Source organism: Salmo trutta, chromosome 4 (assembly GCF_901001165.1).
Source record: "Salmo trutta chromosome 4, fSalTru1.1, whole genome shotgun sequence".
NCBI lineage: Eukaryota > Metazoa > Chordata > Actinopteri > Salmoniformes > Salmonidae > Salmo > Salmo trutta.
Window position 1 is genome coordinate 24,948,619 of NC_042960.1, and position 19,251 is coordinate 24,967,869.

The 19,251-nt window shown below is 41.4% G+C and overlaps 1 protein-coding gene across 1 annotated transcript; it reads right to left on the reverse strand.

The window, feature by feature from the left end:
• Positions 1 to 8,263: 8,263 nt before the first annotated feature.
• On the reverse strand, positions 8,264 to 16,227 carry LOC115191628 (calumenin-like). Its single transcript, XM_029749415.1, has 6 exons — positions 16,215 to 16,227; positions 12,482 to 12,644; positions 10,314 to 10,558; positions 9,329 to 9,501; positions 8,692 to 8,787; positions 8,264 to 8,449 (listed from the first exon to the last, which is right to left on the reverse strand). The coding sequence occupies exons 1-6, from the start codon at positions 16,225 to 16,227 to the stop codon at positions 8,264 to 8,266; spliced, it is 876 nt and encodes a 291-aa protein (XP_029605275.1).
• Between the last annotated feature and the right edge of the window lie 3,024 nt (positions 16,228 to 19,251).

Genomic DNA, 19,251 nt, shown 5'->3' on the forward strand with positions numbered 1-19,251 from the left:
TAGAGTTGGCGAACTAACAACTTCCTCAGGTGCTGAATTAGTCCCAAATTAATTATCTTATGTGATATTAGTGTCCAAAAAGATGTAGGCAAATTAATATCTATATCTATAATTTCATAGGCTTATTGTCAAACCATCTAAGTATCATCATTCCTGCTTGGACATGTTTATTAGTTTACTTTTTTTTAATGAAATCATACCATTTTAGTAGTCTAGTACACTTAGAATTAAGCACAATGAATGGGTTTCGATATGATCATTAGACTACAATTTCTTTCTATTTTCTGACCCGCAATACAATTGTGGCATGACCAAATCATAGGCTTGATCCACCCATTGAAAATGCTAGGAAAAAGAAAATATGGAGCCTTGTGTATGCTCTCACACATAGAATATACAATATGTCAATTATAAGAGCTGTATTTCACACTAGTCCCCAAATTGAAAATAGTAATGTTACTAAATGGAATAATTAGTTACATGTTTTTAAAAACGTAAAAAAATATGCCTGTGTGTTATAAATTAAAGTAATTATAAAGTAATCTGATTACGATACTCATTATGAGTAATCAAAAGGATTACGTTACAGATTACTTTATTTTTTATGTAACTGTAATCAGTAACGGATTCCATTTTTCAGTAAACTGCCCAACCCTGCACATAGTCCACTAAATGATCCTAATTGCACACAGAGCTGAACCAGCGCCTCTGCGGAATGTATATTGTGGCAACCCCGAGATATTGTAGAGCAATGGGAGATTGAGCTGGTGCCGTGCGTTTACACAGATCTTATAATTCACATATTATATATTCGGGTGAGAGCATACACAGGGCTCCATACTAACTTTAACTAATTAGTATGTCCAAGCAGGAATGCATGATACTTTGATGTGCAATCTTAACCAGTGATTGTCATACATGTTTGGTTTGACAATAGGCCTACAATTCAAAATAGGGTTCCAGAATTTTCCGATTTTTTTTCAATATAGAGATTAATTTGCCTACATCTTTTTGGGCACTAATATCACATAAGATAATTTATGCAGGACTAATTGACCATTGAGGAAGTTGTTAGTTTGCCAACTCTAAATATAAAGAGTTTTATTCCAAAACGCAAAAGATTTTCTGAAATTATTAAAGAGATTGGTGTGTTTTTTCAATATCTAATCATGCCATGACATGATTAGTCATGACATCACTTGATGGTTTCATTTCAGAGACAAATAATCATGTTTTTTTTTGCTAAATTCTATTATCCGCCTCATTCTCAGAGAAATAAGTAGTACTGCAAGATTTTATACAGTCAAATATAACAAATAACTACATTTTTAATAAAGAACTGTACAAATGATACATGTCTAATCATGTGACAAACATTATTTTTTATGTAAAAACGATTTAATACAGTAATATGAGAATTTAGCATTTTAGTCATTTAGCAGATGCTCTTATGCAGAGTGACTTACAGTAAGTTTGTTCATCTGAAGATGGCTAGTTGAGACAACCACATAATCCTAACATTACATGTACAGTGCCTTCGGAAAGTATTCAGACCCCTTGACTTTTTCAACATTTTTTATGTTACAGCCTTATAACATTCATTAAATATTTTTTTCCATCATCAATCTACACACAATACCCCATAATGACAAAGCAAAAACAGGTTTAGACATTTTTGCAAATGTATACATAAGTATTCAGACCCTTTGATATGAGACTCGAAATTGAGATCAGGTGCATCCTGTTTCCATTGATCATCCCTGAGATGTTTCTACAATATGATTGGAGTCTACCTGTGGTAAATTAAATTGATTGGGCATGATGTGAAAAGGCACACACTTGTCTATAAGGTCCCACAGTAGACCGTGCACGTCAGCGCAAAAACCAAGCCAGGAGGTCAAAGGAATTGTCCGGAGAGCTCCGAGACAGGATTGTGTCGAGGCACAGATCTGGGGAACGGTACTAAAATATTTCTGCAGCATTGAAGGTCCTCAAGAACACAGTGGCCTCCATCACTCCCCGGCCAAACTGAGCAATCGTGGGAGTAGGGCCTTGGTAAGAACCCGATGGTCACTCTGATAGAACTCCAGAGTTCCTCTGTGGAGATGGGAGAACCTTCCAAAAGGACAACCATTTCTGCATCACTCCACCAATCAGGCCTTTATGGTAGAGTGGCCAGACGGAAGCCACTCCTCAGTAAAAGGCACATGACAGCCTGCTTGGAGTTTGCCAAAAGGCACCTGAATACTCTCAGACCATGAGAAACAAGATTCTCTGGTCTGATGAAACCAAGATGGAACTCTTTGGCCTGAATGCCAAGCGTCACGTCTGGAGGAAACCTGGCACCATCCCTACTGTGAAGCATGGTGGTGGCAGCATCATGCTGTGGGGATGTTTTTCGTTTAGTATATAGCAGCTGACAATTAAGTATTGGGTCAATCTACAGGGACATGGGGTGTCTCAACCTAAGAAAGGGGTGCTTCAGGCATGATGGGAACAGAACACAAGCTTTGGCTGGGTGGGTAATACCCAGGCAAGGGAGATGGTACTGTATGGAAGAGGGTTTAGACCCACGGTGGCTATTCCTATGAACCCACCATGTCTACTTCCACCTCCAGTAGTTAATCTAGAAGTGTTAGAGAGACTACGCAAAGATAGGGAGGAGGTTATCATGTTGGAATACTGCCCTGCAGCCCAGTCTCCGAAGGGAGGGGATCATGCTCTGCTTCAGTATGTCACAGTACATGTTGGCATTCAAGGTTCCCTCAATGAACTGTAGCTCCCCAGTGACGGCAGCACTCATGCAGCCCCAGACCATGACACTCCCACCACCATGCTTGACTGTAGGCAAGACACACTTGTCTTTGTACTCCTCACCTGGTTGCCGCCACACACGCTTGACACCATCTGAACCAAATGAGTTTATCTTGGTCTCATTAGACCACAGGACATGGTTCCAATAATCCATGTCCTTAGTCTGCTTGTCTTCAGCAAACTGTTTGCGGGCTTTCTTGTGCATCATCTTTAGAAGAGGCTTCCTTCAGGGACGCCAGCCATGCAGACCAATTTGATGCAGTGTGTGGCGTATGGTCTGAGCACTAACAGGCTGACCCCCCCACCCCTTCAACCTCTGCAGCAATGCTGGCAGCACTCATACGTCTATTTCCCAAAGACAAACTCTGGACATGACGCTGAGCATGTGCACTCAACTTCTTTGGTCGACCATGGCGAGGCCTGTTCTGAGTGGAACCTGTCCTGTTAAACCGCTGTATGGTCTTGGCCACCGTGCTGCAGCTCAGTTTCAGGGTCTTGGCAATCTTCTTATAGCCCAGGCAATCTTTATGTAGAGCAACAATTCTTTATTTAAGATCCTCAGAGAGATCTTTGCCATGAGGTGCCATGTTGAACTTCCAGTGACCAGTCAGTATGAGGGAGTGTGAGAGCATGACACAAATTTAACACACCTGCTCCCCATTCACACCTGAGACCTTGTAACACTAACGAGTCACATGACACCGGGGAGGGAAATGGCTAATTGGGCCCAATTTGGACATTTTCACTTAGAGGTGTACTCACTTTTGTTGCCAGCGGTTTAGACATGAATGGCTGTGTGTTGAGTTATTTTGAGGGGACAGCTAATTTACACTGTTATACAAGCTGTACACTCACTACTTTACATTGTAGCAAAGTGTCATTTCTTCAGTGTTGTCACATGAAAAGATATACTCAAATATTTACAAAAATGTGAGGGGTGTACTCACTTTTCTGAGATACTGTATGTAGGCATAGGAGGTAATGACAAGTAATAAGGGAGATTACTGAGTATGTTTGGGAATAGTACTAAGTGAATATGGTTGAGAGTATTGAGTGCTTGACTAACTAACTGAACAAGGGGTTTAGCCCTGGTGTGAGAGTTGTGTGAGTGTGGAAAGGACGTGTTAAGCTGATTGGAATTTGGACAATAAAATAATTGATTGAAATTTGGGTGATTAAGATATTGAAATGTGGATAATGTTAGGTTCTAATTCTCAGAGTAAAAAACTCAACTGACACTATGAAAGCTTAACCAAGTTTATTCTTCCCAGAGGATCAATACAGCTGCATTAGACAAAGATATTTTCACACAAGCACTGACATTTAACCTTTTCTCATAGGCTGAGTCTCCTCCTACACTTCTGTACAAACATCGTTCTTTACTGCTAGGCAGGACACTAAGTGATATGGGCCATAAACTTTTATTTCTCCCTTAAGGTGACCTGACCTGACCTCAACCCCCCTCCATCACTAATCCATGGCTCTCTCTCCTTATCAATGCCTGCCACATGTAATCGCTTCCCTGCACTCAACACATTCCAAGATTAATTGCACACACTATATACCTTCCTCCTATAACCATTAACTTCTGGTGTAGACCCTCTAAACCTCCGCACTCCCTCAGTGACATGTATAAGTATATTTCATATTTTCAGAACCCAGCAATAATAAGAGGATTGAAATTGAGCTATTAAGGATTGAGTGAATGAGAGCTGGTAGGGGACTAGCTCATTTGTCAAAGAGGTGAAAGAATGCCCCAACCAGTTCTGTGAGCCCAGTTTTTCAATTTCTAACGTTATCTAGGGTCTGTCCAACACCGCTGTTGGATCTACAGTTGGGTTTGATGTGTAATGTTAATGTGTATGGAGGTATGGGTTACTAGAGATAAAGTAACATAATATTGAGTATAATGGGTTGTTATGATGATCATGAGAAGCATGAATAGTAATACTAACATACAACTAGCACACGTAGACGTACGTGAGTGGTGAAAAGAGTATTCTGAGAAATGTTTAGAGTGGTCCCTTTATGGATCATTTGAGAAATGATAAGGTTAAAGCATTGTACAGCACTTGACTTTCCCCTAACCAGTAGAACTTAGAAGATTTCCTCCACCCTGGTAATGCATTTTGAAATTGTATGCATTCACTACTGTAAGTCGCTCTGGATAAGAGCTTCTGCTAAATGACTAAAATGTAAATGTAATGAAATAAGCCCATACCCAGTGAAAAAGAACCAATGAATATTGAACATGATTTTCTGTTAACTAAACTTAAAAGGCTACAATATATTCTACTTGTATGGCGTTCTCGTTGATATCCCAAATGATGATGTTTTAAACCAATTTGTGAGTAGGTGAAATGGAGACTGCATCTTTTTCCCTGTCTATGTTATCTCAGGTGCCAGACTTATTATGGACCGAGTGTGACATCTACTGGGGACTAGTGCCACATAGTTAATACACATTGATCTCTCCAAAGCATTACATATGCATCTTAGAATAATAGACATTTAATAAATATTGAAGCAAAACGTAAATATAAAACAGAGATTGGTAATAAAAATATAGGGTAACTTTTTGAAGGTATACTAAAATGAAAACAATGCCTTCCAATATGGAGACAGCTCTAATTTTTGTTTTGTTTTAAACCTTTGCAATAGGGGAAAGGCTAAATGTGGTTTGAGAGTGATCTGTGTGTATTAGGAGTAGTGATTGAGAATGTTTTCTTTCTACTATGTTTTCTTTCTATTTATTGCTGCTCATTGGACCCTATGATCACTCGGCTACACAGCTGATGCCTGCTGGACTGCTCATTAACACGGTACTTCATTTTGTTTATCTGTCGGCCCCAGCCTCGAACTCAGGCCCTGAGTGTGGCCAACTGACCCTCTCTGCCCATTCATCGCCATTTACCCATTGTTGTTGTCCTAGCTGTTTACCCGTTGCTGTCTCACCCGTTGTTGTCTTAGCTCTCCCAATCAACACCTGTAATTGCTTTATGCCTTTCTCTAATATCAATATGCCTTGTATACTGTTGTTTAGGGCAGCTCTCATTGTTTTATTTTACTGTGGAGCCCCTAGTCCCACTCAATTTGCCTCAGATAACCCCCTTGTCCCACCCCCCACACATGCGGAGGCCGCACCTAGCTTAACTGGCGCCTCCAGAGATGCAACCTCTCTCATCGTCACTCAATGCCTAGGTTTACCCCCACTGTACTCGCACCATACCAGGAGACACAAATACAGGTCAATCCAATCCATAACCGTGAGAATGGAAGGATGGCGTGAAAAAGAAGAAACCATTATTTCAAACAAGACACAAATCAAAAGATCTGAACTATATTATGATCCGATGACTGATTCTATCAAGTCTCTGTGTTACTTTTAAATAAATAAAAATCTCCTTTAACTCATCATTACAATGCTTCTGTAGTCCCCAGGTTCATATCTAGTGTACTGTACGAAGGATGACACAAAGTTGGGACACCAGGCGGGCCAGTTCAATTTCCCCAGAGTGTTCATAACTCTATTTAAGCAGGGAAGAGAACACAGAGAGAAACAAAAACAAAACAAAAACAACACTGCCTGTTAAATAAAAAATAAACAAATTAGTTTGAATCAAATCGAATTCTCTCTTGATAACTCCATAAGGAAATAATTGTATCCCATAAGGTAATGATAAATAGACTAGAGACAGCTCTCTCTCTCTCTGTCCTTCTCGCGGTCCGAATCACACAGGACTATTGATAAATTATAAACTTTTTCTTAATTATTTGTTTTTACATAACCCATAAAAAAAACGTCTCCTGTCTTCCTAGTCAGGGTGATCAGGCCTCACCAGGAAGTCAGAACAGAGGTCAGAGGTCAGTCAGCCCTATTAAGTGAGTGTTTGTTTTCCTGTACCTCAGACATTATTTAAAGATATTTTAAACATTTTGTGTATCAGGTTTACATTGGGTTATCTTACGGTCCGTTCCAAAAATTCTGCCGCACAAAAGTACATAGAACTACGCAGAGAGCAATGCAAACAGAGCTCCGTTTGCGTGGAGCCCTTAACCTCTCCCTATGCCTTTGCATGACTTCATCAAATCTCGTCATGTCTCCTGGTGAGATCTTCTCTCTCCGTAATTGGTCACCTGGCTCCCCACAAACATATTCCAATTGACCAGAATCTCCCTCTTGGTTATTTTGTCATCCTAATCGTCCAATCGCGGAGGAGGCGAATTTCAGGTCCTGCCCATCACCATTCATTGCAGTCATGATTGAGAAGGATGAAGAGGGAGAATGGAATGAAAAGGGTATAGATAAGTGAGAAAGCGTGAATGAAGGACAGATGGAGAGAGAGATTCATTATAATTAACAGGTCATTACCCCCAATTAATTCCAATATGTTGATTATTAGCTGTGTTCAGGCTGACAATGTGTGAGTTGTGAGAGAGAGCCCTGAATCTGCTCCCAGCCTCATATAAGTCTCTGTAATGTCGCAAATGTTACCCTATTCCCTTTAGTGCACTACTTTTGACCAGGGCCAATAGGGCTGAAGTGCTGCACTATACAGGGAATAGGTTGCCATTTGGGATGCATATTCTGTTTTGTTTTAGCATAAATGCTACTATTTTTTTTAAAGTTCCTCATTTAAACAGCTAGGAGACTGTTCTTGTATTATTACCACAAACACAGGGCTCCCGATTGGTGAAGCGGTCTAAAGCACTACATCTCAGTGCTAGAGGCGTCACTACAGACCTGGTTCGATTCCAGGCCGTATCACAACCGGCTGTGATTGGGAGTCGCACAATTGGCCCAGCGTCGTCCGGGGTAGGCCGTCATTGTAAATAAGAATGTGTTATTGTGTGTGTGTGTGTAACCTTTATTTAACTAGGCAAGTCAGTTAAAAACAAATTCGTATTTACAATGACGGCCAATCCCGGACGACGCTGGGCCAATTGTGCGCCGCCCTATTGGACACCAAATCCTGGCTGGTTGTGATACAGACTGAATTCGAAACAGGGAGTCTGTAGTGACGGCTCAAGCACTGAGATGCAGTGCCTTAGACCGCTGTGCCACTCGGGAGCCCAACTGACTTGCCTAATTAAATAAAAAATACAATTTACTCCCTGTAATGTAGGATAGGTCTATGCGTTGCACATGTCACCAAATGCAGTTGTCAGTTGTAACAGGATGTTATTTGGTTTTCGTATGGGAAGTCAAGGTGTGAGGTTGGGGGAAGGTGTGAGAAGGTCAGAGAGGAAGGGGCGTGAACGGGTGGGGGTGTGCACTGCACGATAGTTGCCGTTATGAGGGTGGTTAGATGTAGGGTGAGGGTAAAAAGGTGTACACAGATGGCGAGTTTTAGTGGGGTACAGGGATGGGGAGGGGTGAAGAGGACACCTGGCTAGGGGTGCTTTGGAGGGGATAAGATTGTGTGTGGAAGTGGATTAAGAAACATTTCTAAGAGTGTACAGGTATGGGGCTTTTGGTTTGGGGTAAGGGTGAGAGTTCAGGCAGTAAGACTGGGGAGATGCGTACCTGGTCTGTGTCTATCTCGTGGATGAGGTGCTTAGCCTCATTGTCAGTATGGTCAATCTCTCCTGGCAGGATCCACTGAGCTATCTCATGGTTATCCAGGAAACCATCCTGACAACACAACACGCATAGAGCGCTGTTACAAACCATCCTGACAACACAACAGACACAAACCTGTTAACTTAGTATGTCCACAGAAAGAGGGGTGTGTGTGTGTAAGTTTTGACATAGCTGGTCTGAGGGGTAGGGTACCTTAAGTGTACTGACTTAAAAAGTGATGTTATAATGATGTTATAGTAATGTATAAGGAGATGATGTTGTTAAGGTGATCCAGTAGCAGCAGACTAGTGTACCTTGTTATTGTCTCTAAACTCTGTGAAGTGTTTTTTCTCCATCAGCACCCAGTCTGGTTGGTTCACTCTCTCCATTCTCAGGTGTGAACATGTCCCCTGTGGTGGATAGAACAGATTACAGCTTATACAGTAGGCGTTGTAATTCTAAAGTCTATTCCAGGGGTTATGAGCTAGTTCAGGTGTACAACAACATTTTGAAATGTCTGGGGGGTCCCCGAGGAGAGGTTTGAAAACCACTGGTCCATTCGCTGAGGAGAAAATCACTTTCAAAATCATGCCTACTGTGCATCTCTGGGTTATCTTCTGTTTGTGTATGCGTACTAGCACTTTCATTTAACATATACAGTTGGTTGTGGACCCAAGAATATCACTCATAAATTAGTAATAAAATAAATGAAATATTTTTGGTTCTCATAAAATGTATAAAGAACCAGATATTATGTTTGGTTGATTACATATTGTATGCTATCTGTTTGGAAAGGGTAGTAGGTTGAAGGAGAGACTAACCAATGTATTCGTCAAGGGTGATCTTTCCATCAGCGTTCTTGTCAATGTCTTCCTGAAGTGAAACACCTGGATGTTCCTCAGAATTTGATTGATCCTGTGACTATTGACTGATCCCAGTCCTCTGACTGACCTGTATGACAACGGCCTTCATGTGGTCATACTCCTCGGGGTGAAGGAAGGCGGTGAACTCGTCCTTGGTGACGATGCCGTCCCCGTCGCGGTCAGCTGTCCTAAAGCGCCTTTCGTCTCTAGTCAGCATGGCCTTGTAGCTAGCCTTGTCATCCACGTCGTCAAACTCCTCATCTGCAAGGGAGCGGAGGACAATCTCAGAGTCAAGACATGGCTTTGTAAAGCAAGGATCAGGGTCTGTATGCATCAAGCGTCTCAGAGTAGGAGTGCTGATCTAGGATCAGGTCCCCCCTGTCCATGTAATGTTACTTATTATGACCTAATAGGCTAAACTGATCACTCCTACTCTGTGACACTTTATTCATACTGGCCCAGAACTACACTGTCAGTGTAAATACTCTTGGGTTGTATACTGCAGTCAAAGTCTAGCCTACTAAAACCTTTTGTATCAGAGTTTATCAGTGATATGTGTCACTAATTTACCCTCTCTACTATAGATTATCTCTACTTTAACTCCAAAGGGAAAAATGTGTTAACATGTTCTGTTTTCCACCTGTGTTTGTTTCTTTGTATCAAGGATAAAAGACATGGATATTGTGGTAACCCCTTCCCCTGCCTTTGTATTAACAACACGAACCTAAGATGACACCACTATCACATAGCTGTATAGCCTACTACTATACTGTCACGTTGAGCTCTCTCCTCTCATTCCCATCTCATTCTTGGATTGTGTTTGTAGCTAATGATCAATCTCTCCTCATATCACATGGTAATTATATCAAATTAGACCCTACATAAATAGTATCTTGGTTGTGCCCAACCCTGCCCATCATTCCAACAATCTTTAGCACCCAAATAGCCTACTAATTATACGCTGACTGTACACCCCTGGTAAATTGGGACTACCCTTTTGAAGTCACAACCCCCTCGCTCATTTGCCTCAAAGTTAGGCTACCCACACACACCCACACCCTCCCTTGTCGTACCCAGGTAGTAGCCGTAGGTGGTGTTTTTGTATTCCTCCCAGCCGATCTTCCCATCCTTGTTCTGGTCGTACTCCTTCCAGTGCTTCAGCACATTCTCCTCAATGTACCTCCTCTGCCTGTGTTTGATCCACTGGTCAAGTTCCCCACGGCTCACGAAACCATCCTTGTCTGTGTCGATGCGATCTACAATCTTCCTGCCAAAGGGACAGAACAAGCCAACTAAGCATACTACCAACAGAAGCGAACTAGCCACCTTTCAGAGCCTGGTTCCTCTCTAGGTTTCTTCCTAGGTTCCTTCCTTTCTAGGGAGTTTTTCCTAGTAACTATGCTTCAAGATCTGCATTGCTTGCTCTTTAGGGTTTTAGGCTTGGTTTTTGTATAAGGTCATTTCCATGTAAAAGGACCCATGAGCACCAACGTGAAGTTTATAGGAGCATATCAAATTGGGTGTCAAATTAATGCTAAGAGTATATTTTTGAGAAATGAAGGCATACTGTATATACATTTGTTACAGGTTTAGTTTTTGCCATTTATGTTTTGAGTTTGGACTTTTAGCACATTAGCACGTAGGGCACACCAATTGGTGTCACCTTGTTAGTCAGTATGTGTTACATCTGTGCTGGCTTGTCCATCTCGTTAGTTAGAAGGTGTTTCACCTGTGCTGGCCCAAGTGATATTTAAGAGCGGCTGGCCCAGTGCTTCAGTTGAGATGTGCAGTGTCAACACCTTCAGTTGGCGCTCCCTATTTGATGTCTAGAAAAACATTCCTTTGTCTGATATTCCCTGTTTTTGTTTTGCTAAACTTTTTGGTTTGCTTCCTGTCTTTAAGTTTGGTGTGGGTTTTTCCATTTGTATGCCTCTTACTTGGCAAATTTAGTGGGTACTCACGGTGAGTGTCTTTTAGGTCCCAGTTTTTGTTGCTATGCAATTTTCAGTGGACACCCCCATGAGTGTCTTTTAGAACCCCTCCTAAAACCCCACCTGTTTTGTTTGTTGTCAGTGAGTCTTTGTTAGATCCCCCTTTCTTTTTAAGCAACATTTTTTGTTTTCTTTCTAGGGAACGTAACACATGTTACACCCAAATTTGGTCTTGTTTGGGGCAGAGCTCATTAAAATAATAATACCCAAATATGCTTAGGAGGATATTGCATATTTATACCTTTGTGTGAATATTTAGGATACATCACCATGAAGAGAATGACATTCATATCCAAAATTATACATTTCTGTGTAGTACAGATCAAGGACCCATGATGAAATTATGTTACAGCAATTCCGTTACTGGGTGTAAATCCACTTCCCTTACTGTAGTATAATAACCAAAATAGATTTTTTTCAAAGTCAATGTCTCATGTATTAGCTGACACCCCAACCGTTCTGCAGACTTCATTGAATCTTAATTTGGAACAGATATTTAAGTTAAGTTTTTTGAAAACGTGGAAATAAAAAACTGAGGGAGATACTGTGTACTTGCTGATGTAAAAAGGGCTTTATAAAATACATTTTATTGATTGATTGAACAAGTCAAGGTTAACAGTTTGCTAAGACAGAGGCAGGGGTGAGATGTCTTCACATAAACACAATGACTGTAGTCAAACGGAAGAGTGCAAGCGTAGGTAGTTGGAGGAGGGAGAAGAGCAGGGAATGAATGTGTAGAAAGAGAGAAATAGGATTGAAGGTAAAACAAAAATGAAAATTATTCAGGATGTAATGTTGACTTAGCCAGATGGGTAGGGCTAGGGATACAGAATTAGTGTATGAAATAATGCACCACAAGGGGATGAGAAAGAGAGAAAGAAAGGGAGGGGTGTCTATTGGAGTAGGATGAAGTTGTTCCTAGACACTGATCTCAGGTCAGTTGCATTCTCCTCCTAATAGTTGTAGGAGTTTAGAGAAGGCAAGCTGATCCTAGATATGCGCCCGGGGGTAACTTCTAACCTAGAGCAGTGAGAGTGGGTCTACATCCCAAATGGCATCCTATTTCATACATTGGTCACTCTTTTTGACCAGAGTCCTATGGGCCCAGGTCAAAGGTACTGATGTACATAGGGAATATGGACCTGGGTCTAAAGAAATACATAACATAAGAAATATTGGCCCTGGTCAAAAGTAGTGCATATTGGCCATTTGGGACGCTACCAGCCTGGGTGTCGTGTAACATAATGTACCCAAGTTTGTCTTTGCTTTCTTCGGGGGTCAGCTGGTCGAAGGTTTTGGCTTCTTCTTTGCCCAGGAAGGCTTCGTGTTCATAATGGAAACCAGTGGAGTCGTCAGGGGCATGGTCACTCAGGTCACTATGGCGATGGACATGCTTCTCTTTAGCGGGCGCAGCTACCGCCACCCCGAGGATGAGAATGAGGGACGGTAGTGACTTTCTATCAGCTCCAATATTTTTCTCAAAGCCAACAGAAGCCTTGAATCACGTGACATGCAATTACTGTTAAATTATGGCAGTTTCTTCACTTGTGAAGTTGATTGATCCATATCTCATTGAACATGAATTTTTGTATATAATCAAAAGACAACAATCACTATTTAGCGGACGGCTACAACAGGAGTTTCAGTGTTTGATAATATATGCATGGGAAAATACTCCGACTGACCTGAATGGGAACATTTATTGTAAAATGCATTTAATTATTGTATATTCAGAAAGGAAAAGGCTACAATGTTCTTCTATATTTGAACATGACTGCCGCTTCCATGACCCACAAACTAGAAACACTATGTACATATAGTGTTAGTTAAACTTTTCCCCCCTATTTATAGGCTACTGTCTTGAGTCCAGACTTGAATTAGGATAACTCAGTCAATGTCTGTTGTCTTAAGTCTTCTGAATAATGAACACAACAATGAATTACATCAATAATGCCTGTAAATGAAGAAAAAAAAGGGATGCAGTTAGGTAGCCTACATATTTTATGTCAATGAGTCTAGGCTACTCTTAACTGCGGCGGCAGGTAGCCTAGTAGTTAGAGCGTTGGGCCAGTAACCGAAAGGTTGCTAGATCAAATCCCGAGCTGACAAGGTAAAAATCTGACTGAACAAGGCAGTTAACCCACTGTTAACCCACTAGGCTGTCATTGTAAATAAGAATTTGTTAACTGACTTGCCTAGTTAATTAATAAAAATACTCCAATAACGAACTGTACACGTTTTTATTTTATACAACCGAAATCCCTCAATTCGTTTACTGGAGCATATGCATGAATAATAATAATACAAAAACGTACCAATTTTTCCCAACACGTCTCAATCACGTTTTTTTTCTGGGCTTGTAGTCTTTAAATTCTACAATAAAGGAGGCGGTGTCACGCTTGCTCAGTCGACCATTGCCAGTCACGATGACAATAAATGTAACCAATAGAAACGAGGAAATGGGATTAACGGAGCGGAGACTGATTTCGATTGGCTTTGAAGCGCTACATTGACACGCGAACGCGCACGGTGCAAACCTCCATACCAGAGCGCGGTTTTTGTTAAAAATCTCGAAATACTCACTATCACTATTTCAAGATTTTTAACAAAGTTTTCATCAGCAATGTAAAGGGACACCGAGGTTTATATAAACATATGGCAATGAATGACAGGCATCACTGTTTGGTCAAACACAATGCAATTTACATCCATCTAGCCCATTCATATGAAAACAGAGAGGCTGGAAAACCTCACCACTGTAGCCTTTCCCACTGTAAAGTCCGAAAATTAAGTCCATAATAATATCGGAAAGACAGACTAACGTGTTATTTATTAGAAAGGAAATTCGTCTGCATTCAGCTTTAGGGGAAACATTTAATTTCAGAGAGGGTTATCTGATCAAATAATGAATGCGTACGTTGTTCTGGAAACCTAACACTTGAGGGCAGGCTGGGATGCCTTTTGAGCAGAACAATATAGAAAACACAGCAGATTTTTTCTGCAAAATCCTCCCTTTTCCGTTTCCGGACTTCTTCCTTCCTAGCACATACAGTTGAAGTCGGAAGTTTACATACACCTTAGCCAAATATATTTCTACTCAGTTTTTCACAATTCCTGACATTTAATCCTAGTAAAAATTCCCTGCTTTATAGGTCAGTTAGGATCACCACTTTATTTTAAGAACGTGAAATGTCAGAATAATAGTAGAGAGAATGATTTATTTCAGCTTTTGCTTTTTTCATCACATTCCCAGTGGGTCAGAAGTTTACATACACTCAATTAGTATTTGGTAGCATTGCCTTTAAATTGTTTAACTTGGGTCAAACGTTTCAGGTAGCCTTCCACAAGCTTCCCACAATAAATGGGTGAATTTTGGCCCATTCCTCCTGACAGAGATGGTGTAACTGAGTTAGGTTTGTAGGCCTCCTTGCTCGCACACACTTTTTCCAGTTACTGGCCCAACACTCTAACCATTTGGCTACCTGCGGTCCATTTAAAATTAATTTAAATTAACACATCCTATCCCCTCAGCCCTCAAATTAAGTGGTCACTTCTGATGACGTATCATGACGTCTGATGAGTTTACACTTGCAGGGGGCAAGGGGCGAGGGAGGAAGTAATGATATTTAAATAGACCGCCCTTGCCCGGAAATTCGTCACTCGTTTGTCACCCGCAATGTGTTTTTAGCCACGGGTAGCTTGCTTTATATGTGCTACAGTGAATTATGATTACACGGAACCCAAACCGGCTGCGCGCGTGCGCCATCGTGCATACATTTATTATGTCCCCCTACACCAAACGCAATCACAACACGCAGGCTAAAATATCAAAACAAACTCTGAACCAATTACATTAATTTGAGGACAGGTTGAAAAGCATTAAACATTTATGGCAATTTAGCTAGCACTTGCTAGCTAATTTGTCTTATTTAGCTAGCTTGCTGTTGCTAGCTAATTTGTCCTGGGATATAAACATCGAGTTGTTATTTTACCAGAAATGCACAAAGTCCTCTACTCTGACAATTAATCCACACATAAAACGGTCAACTGAATTGTTTCTAGTCATCTCTCCTCCTTCCAGGCTTTTTTATCTTTGAACTTATATGGTGATTGGCATCTAAACTTTCATAGTATTACTACACCGACCAGCAACACAGTTCGTCTTTCAATCACCCATGTGGGTATAACCAATGAGGAGATAACACGTGGGTACCTGCTTCTATAAACCAATGAGGAGATGGGAGAGGCAGGACTTGCAGAGCGATCTGCGTCAGAAATAGAAAGGACTTCTATTTTAGCCCTTGGCAATGCAGACGCTCTTTGACACGCTCGAGCAGTGTGTGTGCAATAATTGAATAACATAGATTTCTAAATTTATTTTTGCAACGCTCGCGCACACAACACGAGCGGTGTAGTCAGGGTATTATGATGGCATGTCTACTTATACTAACTATATAATTTTTAATATACACCTACTGTATGATAGCTAGCAAATTAATTAGCTAACTAACGTTAGCCAGTCTAGCTGGAACTTCTGAAGAAGGAACATTTTTATTTCGACAATTTCCAAAAGCTAACCAAAGAAAAAACATCATTACTTTTACGAGACATGTTTGTGCATTAGTTGCACCATTTCTAACTTATTTACATTAATTTTTACTTACACTTGTATGTTGACTCCATAATGACGTTGAGGTTACGTTTTGACCGACTTTTCTTAGCGGATATCCAATCATCGCGAATTGAATTATGGGGTGTTTCAGACTCCGAAGTGAACATAATTGGACACTCGCAAACTCCATTAAAAACAAGGGTTTAAGAGCTTACGTTGCAAACTTCCCTTGCTTGGCTAATAATTTGGACCAATGGCAAATATGGCCGCGGGGTTTCCCCCAAGGGCATAGGGCTGAGGGTTTAGGTCTACTTTGAGTTTGAAACGCAGCCATAGAGGGGGGCAGAGCAAGCTTCAAACAGGAAGCTCACCTGCAAAGCACATGATAAGATTGGCCACATAGGTTGTTTTGTATTTTGATGTTAAGGTTATAAAATGATCATAAATAATGCACTGTGCCACAGTGTGATGTAAATGTGCATACTATGCTGGCCTCCCGAGTGGCGCAGTGGTCTAAGGCACTGCATCGCAGTGCTAGCTGTGCCACTAGAGATTCTGGGTTTGAGTCCAGGCTCTGTCGCAGCCGGCCGCGACCGGGAGGCCCATGGGGCGGCGCACAATTGGCCCAGCGTCGTCCGGGTTAGCGGAGGGTTTGGCCGGCAGGGATATCCTTGTCTCATCGCGCACTAGCGACTCCTGTGGCGTGCCAGGCGCAGTGCACGCTGACATGGTCGCCAGGTGTATGGTGTTTCCTCTGACATATTGGTGCGGCTGGCTTCCGGGTTGGATGGGGCATTGTGTCAAGAAGCCGTGTGGCTTGGTTGGGTTGTGTTTCAGAGGACGCATGGCTCTCGACCTTCGCCTCTCCTGAGTCAGTTCGGGAGTTGCAGCGATGAGACAAGACTGTAACTACTACCAATTGGATACCACGAAATTGGGGAGAAAAAAACGGGGTGAAAATACAAAAAAAATTATAAAAAAATGTCATGAAAATGTGCATATGGTCTAGTGCCTCAAAATATATAAAAAATGTTTTGTTTCAATTTTCAGTATTTATTTTAGCTGTTCTACTTTACCAACCAGCTAAAGTAGGACAGCATAGAGTAGCTAAACTGGGACAGTTTTATAGGATTTTCTAATGGAGGAATGAGATCCAGTTTACATTAGGGACCCCCTGTAGGTTAGGCAGGGCTCTGGTACTTGTAGTACTATGTCCTGTAAATGTTTTCTTGTAATATTTATATTAGTACTGTTATTTGAGTGAATTCTGTAAAAGTGGGACACATTTTGCATTTACGTCTTCTGTACTCTTCAGAGATCTATCCAACATATTAGCCCAATACATGATACATTTCTGAAATCCTCAGATGTTTCCTAATCACACACAATTGAATTGAATTGTTATTGGGGTACAATTGGGACTATAATAATGGTGTCCCAGTTTACATAGCCTTCTGTCCCAGTCTACCAAATGCGAACTGAAAATATGCTTTTGACTCAGTGTACACAAAAGGGGTTTGTCATGCCTACTGTGAATATGATAACAATTCGATTTTTTTGTGACTAGGAAACTTCTTGAGGATATGTTGGATTAATATGTTGGATAGATGTCTACAGAGGTTACAGCAAACGGAAATGCAAAAAGTGTCCCACTTATTCTGAATTGATTCTACTTAATTGTGCTATTTAGTCCTACTTCATTTTATTATTTACGTAATTGTGTTATTTACTAAATTTGTCCTTTCATGCGTTTTTATCATAAACTCATGGAATTTAAAGACTTTCTCACAACATTCTGGGAATGGAACCGATTTGCTATCTTAGTTAACAGGAATCCATTAGTTCTCTGTGTTGGACTCCTCAGTCAGGACAATGATTGACAGCAGGTGTTGCTGTTATTGGATAGTTTTACACAGGATGCTGCTGAACAACACAGTTGAGACTTTCTCATCCCCTCCTCTAACCAGAACCTTTTTATTATGTCCTCTCTCACTCACTCGCTCTCTCTCTCTCTTTCTCCCTCTCTCTTTCTTCGTCTCTCTTTCTCTCTCTTTTTATCTAATTCAAACTCGTTTTCGCTGTTTCTTTCTCCTTTCTTTTACTATCTCCCTCTCACACATACCCTGTCTGCCACTTTTTCCCTCCGCTCGGTTTCATTTCTCTCTTCTCTCTTTCCCTTTCCGTCTCTCTCTTCCTCTCTTTCTTTTTTCCTCTCCTCTCTCGCTCCTCTCTTCCCTCGCCTAAGGCGGTGTGTCTAGTTCCATGGAGCAATTGAAGGTGACAGGGGCAGTGAGAGAGGAGGGGAGAGGGAGGGATGGAGGGAGGACGTGCCACACTGTAGCCTGGGGGCACACAACAGCAAAGAGATGGAGAGAGGAGGAAGAGAGAGACTGGAAAGAAGGAAAGACAAAAGCAAGGAAGAGGAGGGGAAGAGTGAATTGAGTGGGGGAAATTGACAAAGTGAGAGAGATGGATATAGAAATGAATATTTCATAATTAATGTAGCCACTCCCCTTTTATGGAAATTCACAGAGTAACAGAGTCACGAAAGGGAAAAGGACACGCACACACAGACACACACCCACATGCACACGTAAGCTTGTGTGTTTTGTTTTAAAGACTTGATATTAATTTGTCCCGGCATGGTTGCTATGGTGACCTCCATTCCCCTCCCCCCAGCAGTGAAAAAGAGAGAGAGGGAAAGAGAGCGAGAGAGAGAGGGTGACAGGGATGAACTAACAAGAGACTGAAAAAATGTGCCCTAAAGCTGCACGAATATTCAAGTAACACACATACACACAGGCATATACATATACAGTACTCACACTCAGGGCCGGCTCTAGCCTTTTATGAGCCCCTCACAAGCAAGCAAAAGTGATTAACAAAATCAACAGGGGCCCCCTGGAGGTCAGGGCCCCTGGGCACATGTACTGTGTGACCGGTCGGTATTCGGCCATGATTACTACAAGTTTAGATAGCTGGCAAGACACATTTACCAATATAAAAACTGTTAGCTGATATGGCTAATTGAGTGACTGTCAATGACTGACATAACAAGATAAAACTAGCTGATGCACAACCAAATTTCAAACTTACCCCTTGTATATTCGACTATTCTTACTCTCAACAGTAAGTTGAGACCATGACTGAATTTAAAAAAAAAACACTATATATACAGAAAAGTATGTGGACACCCCTTCAAATTAGTGGATTTGGCCATTTCAGCCATACCTTTTGCTGACAGGTGTATAAAATCGAGCACACCGCCATGCAATCTCCATAGACAAACATTGGCAGTAGAATGGCCTTACTGAAGAGCTCAGTGACATTCAACATGACACCGTCATGGGATGCCACCTTACCAACAAGTCAGTTCGTCAAATTTCGGCCCTGCTAGAGCTGCCCTGG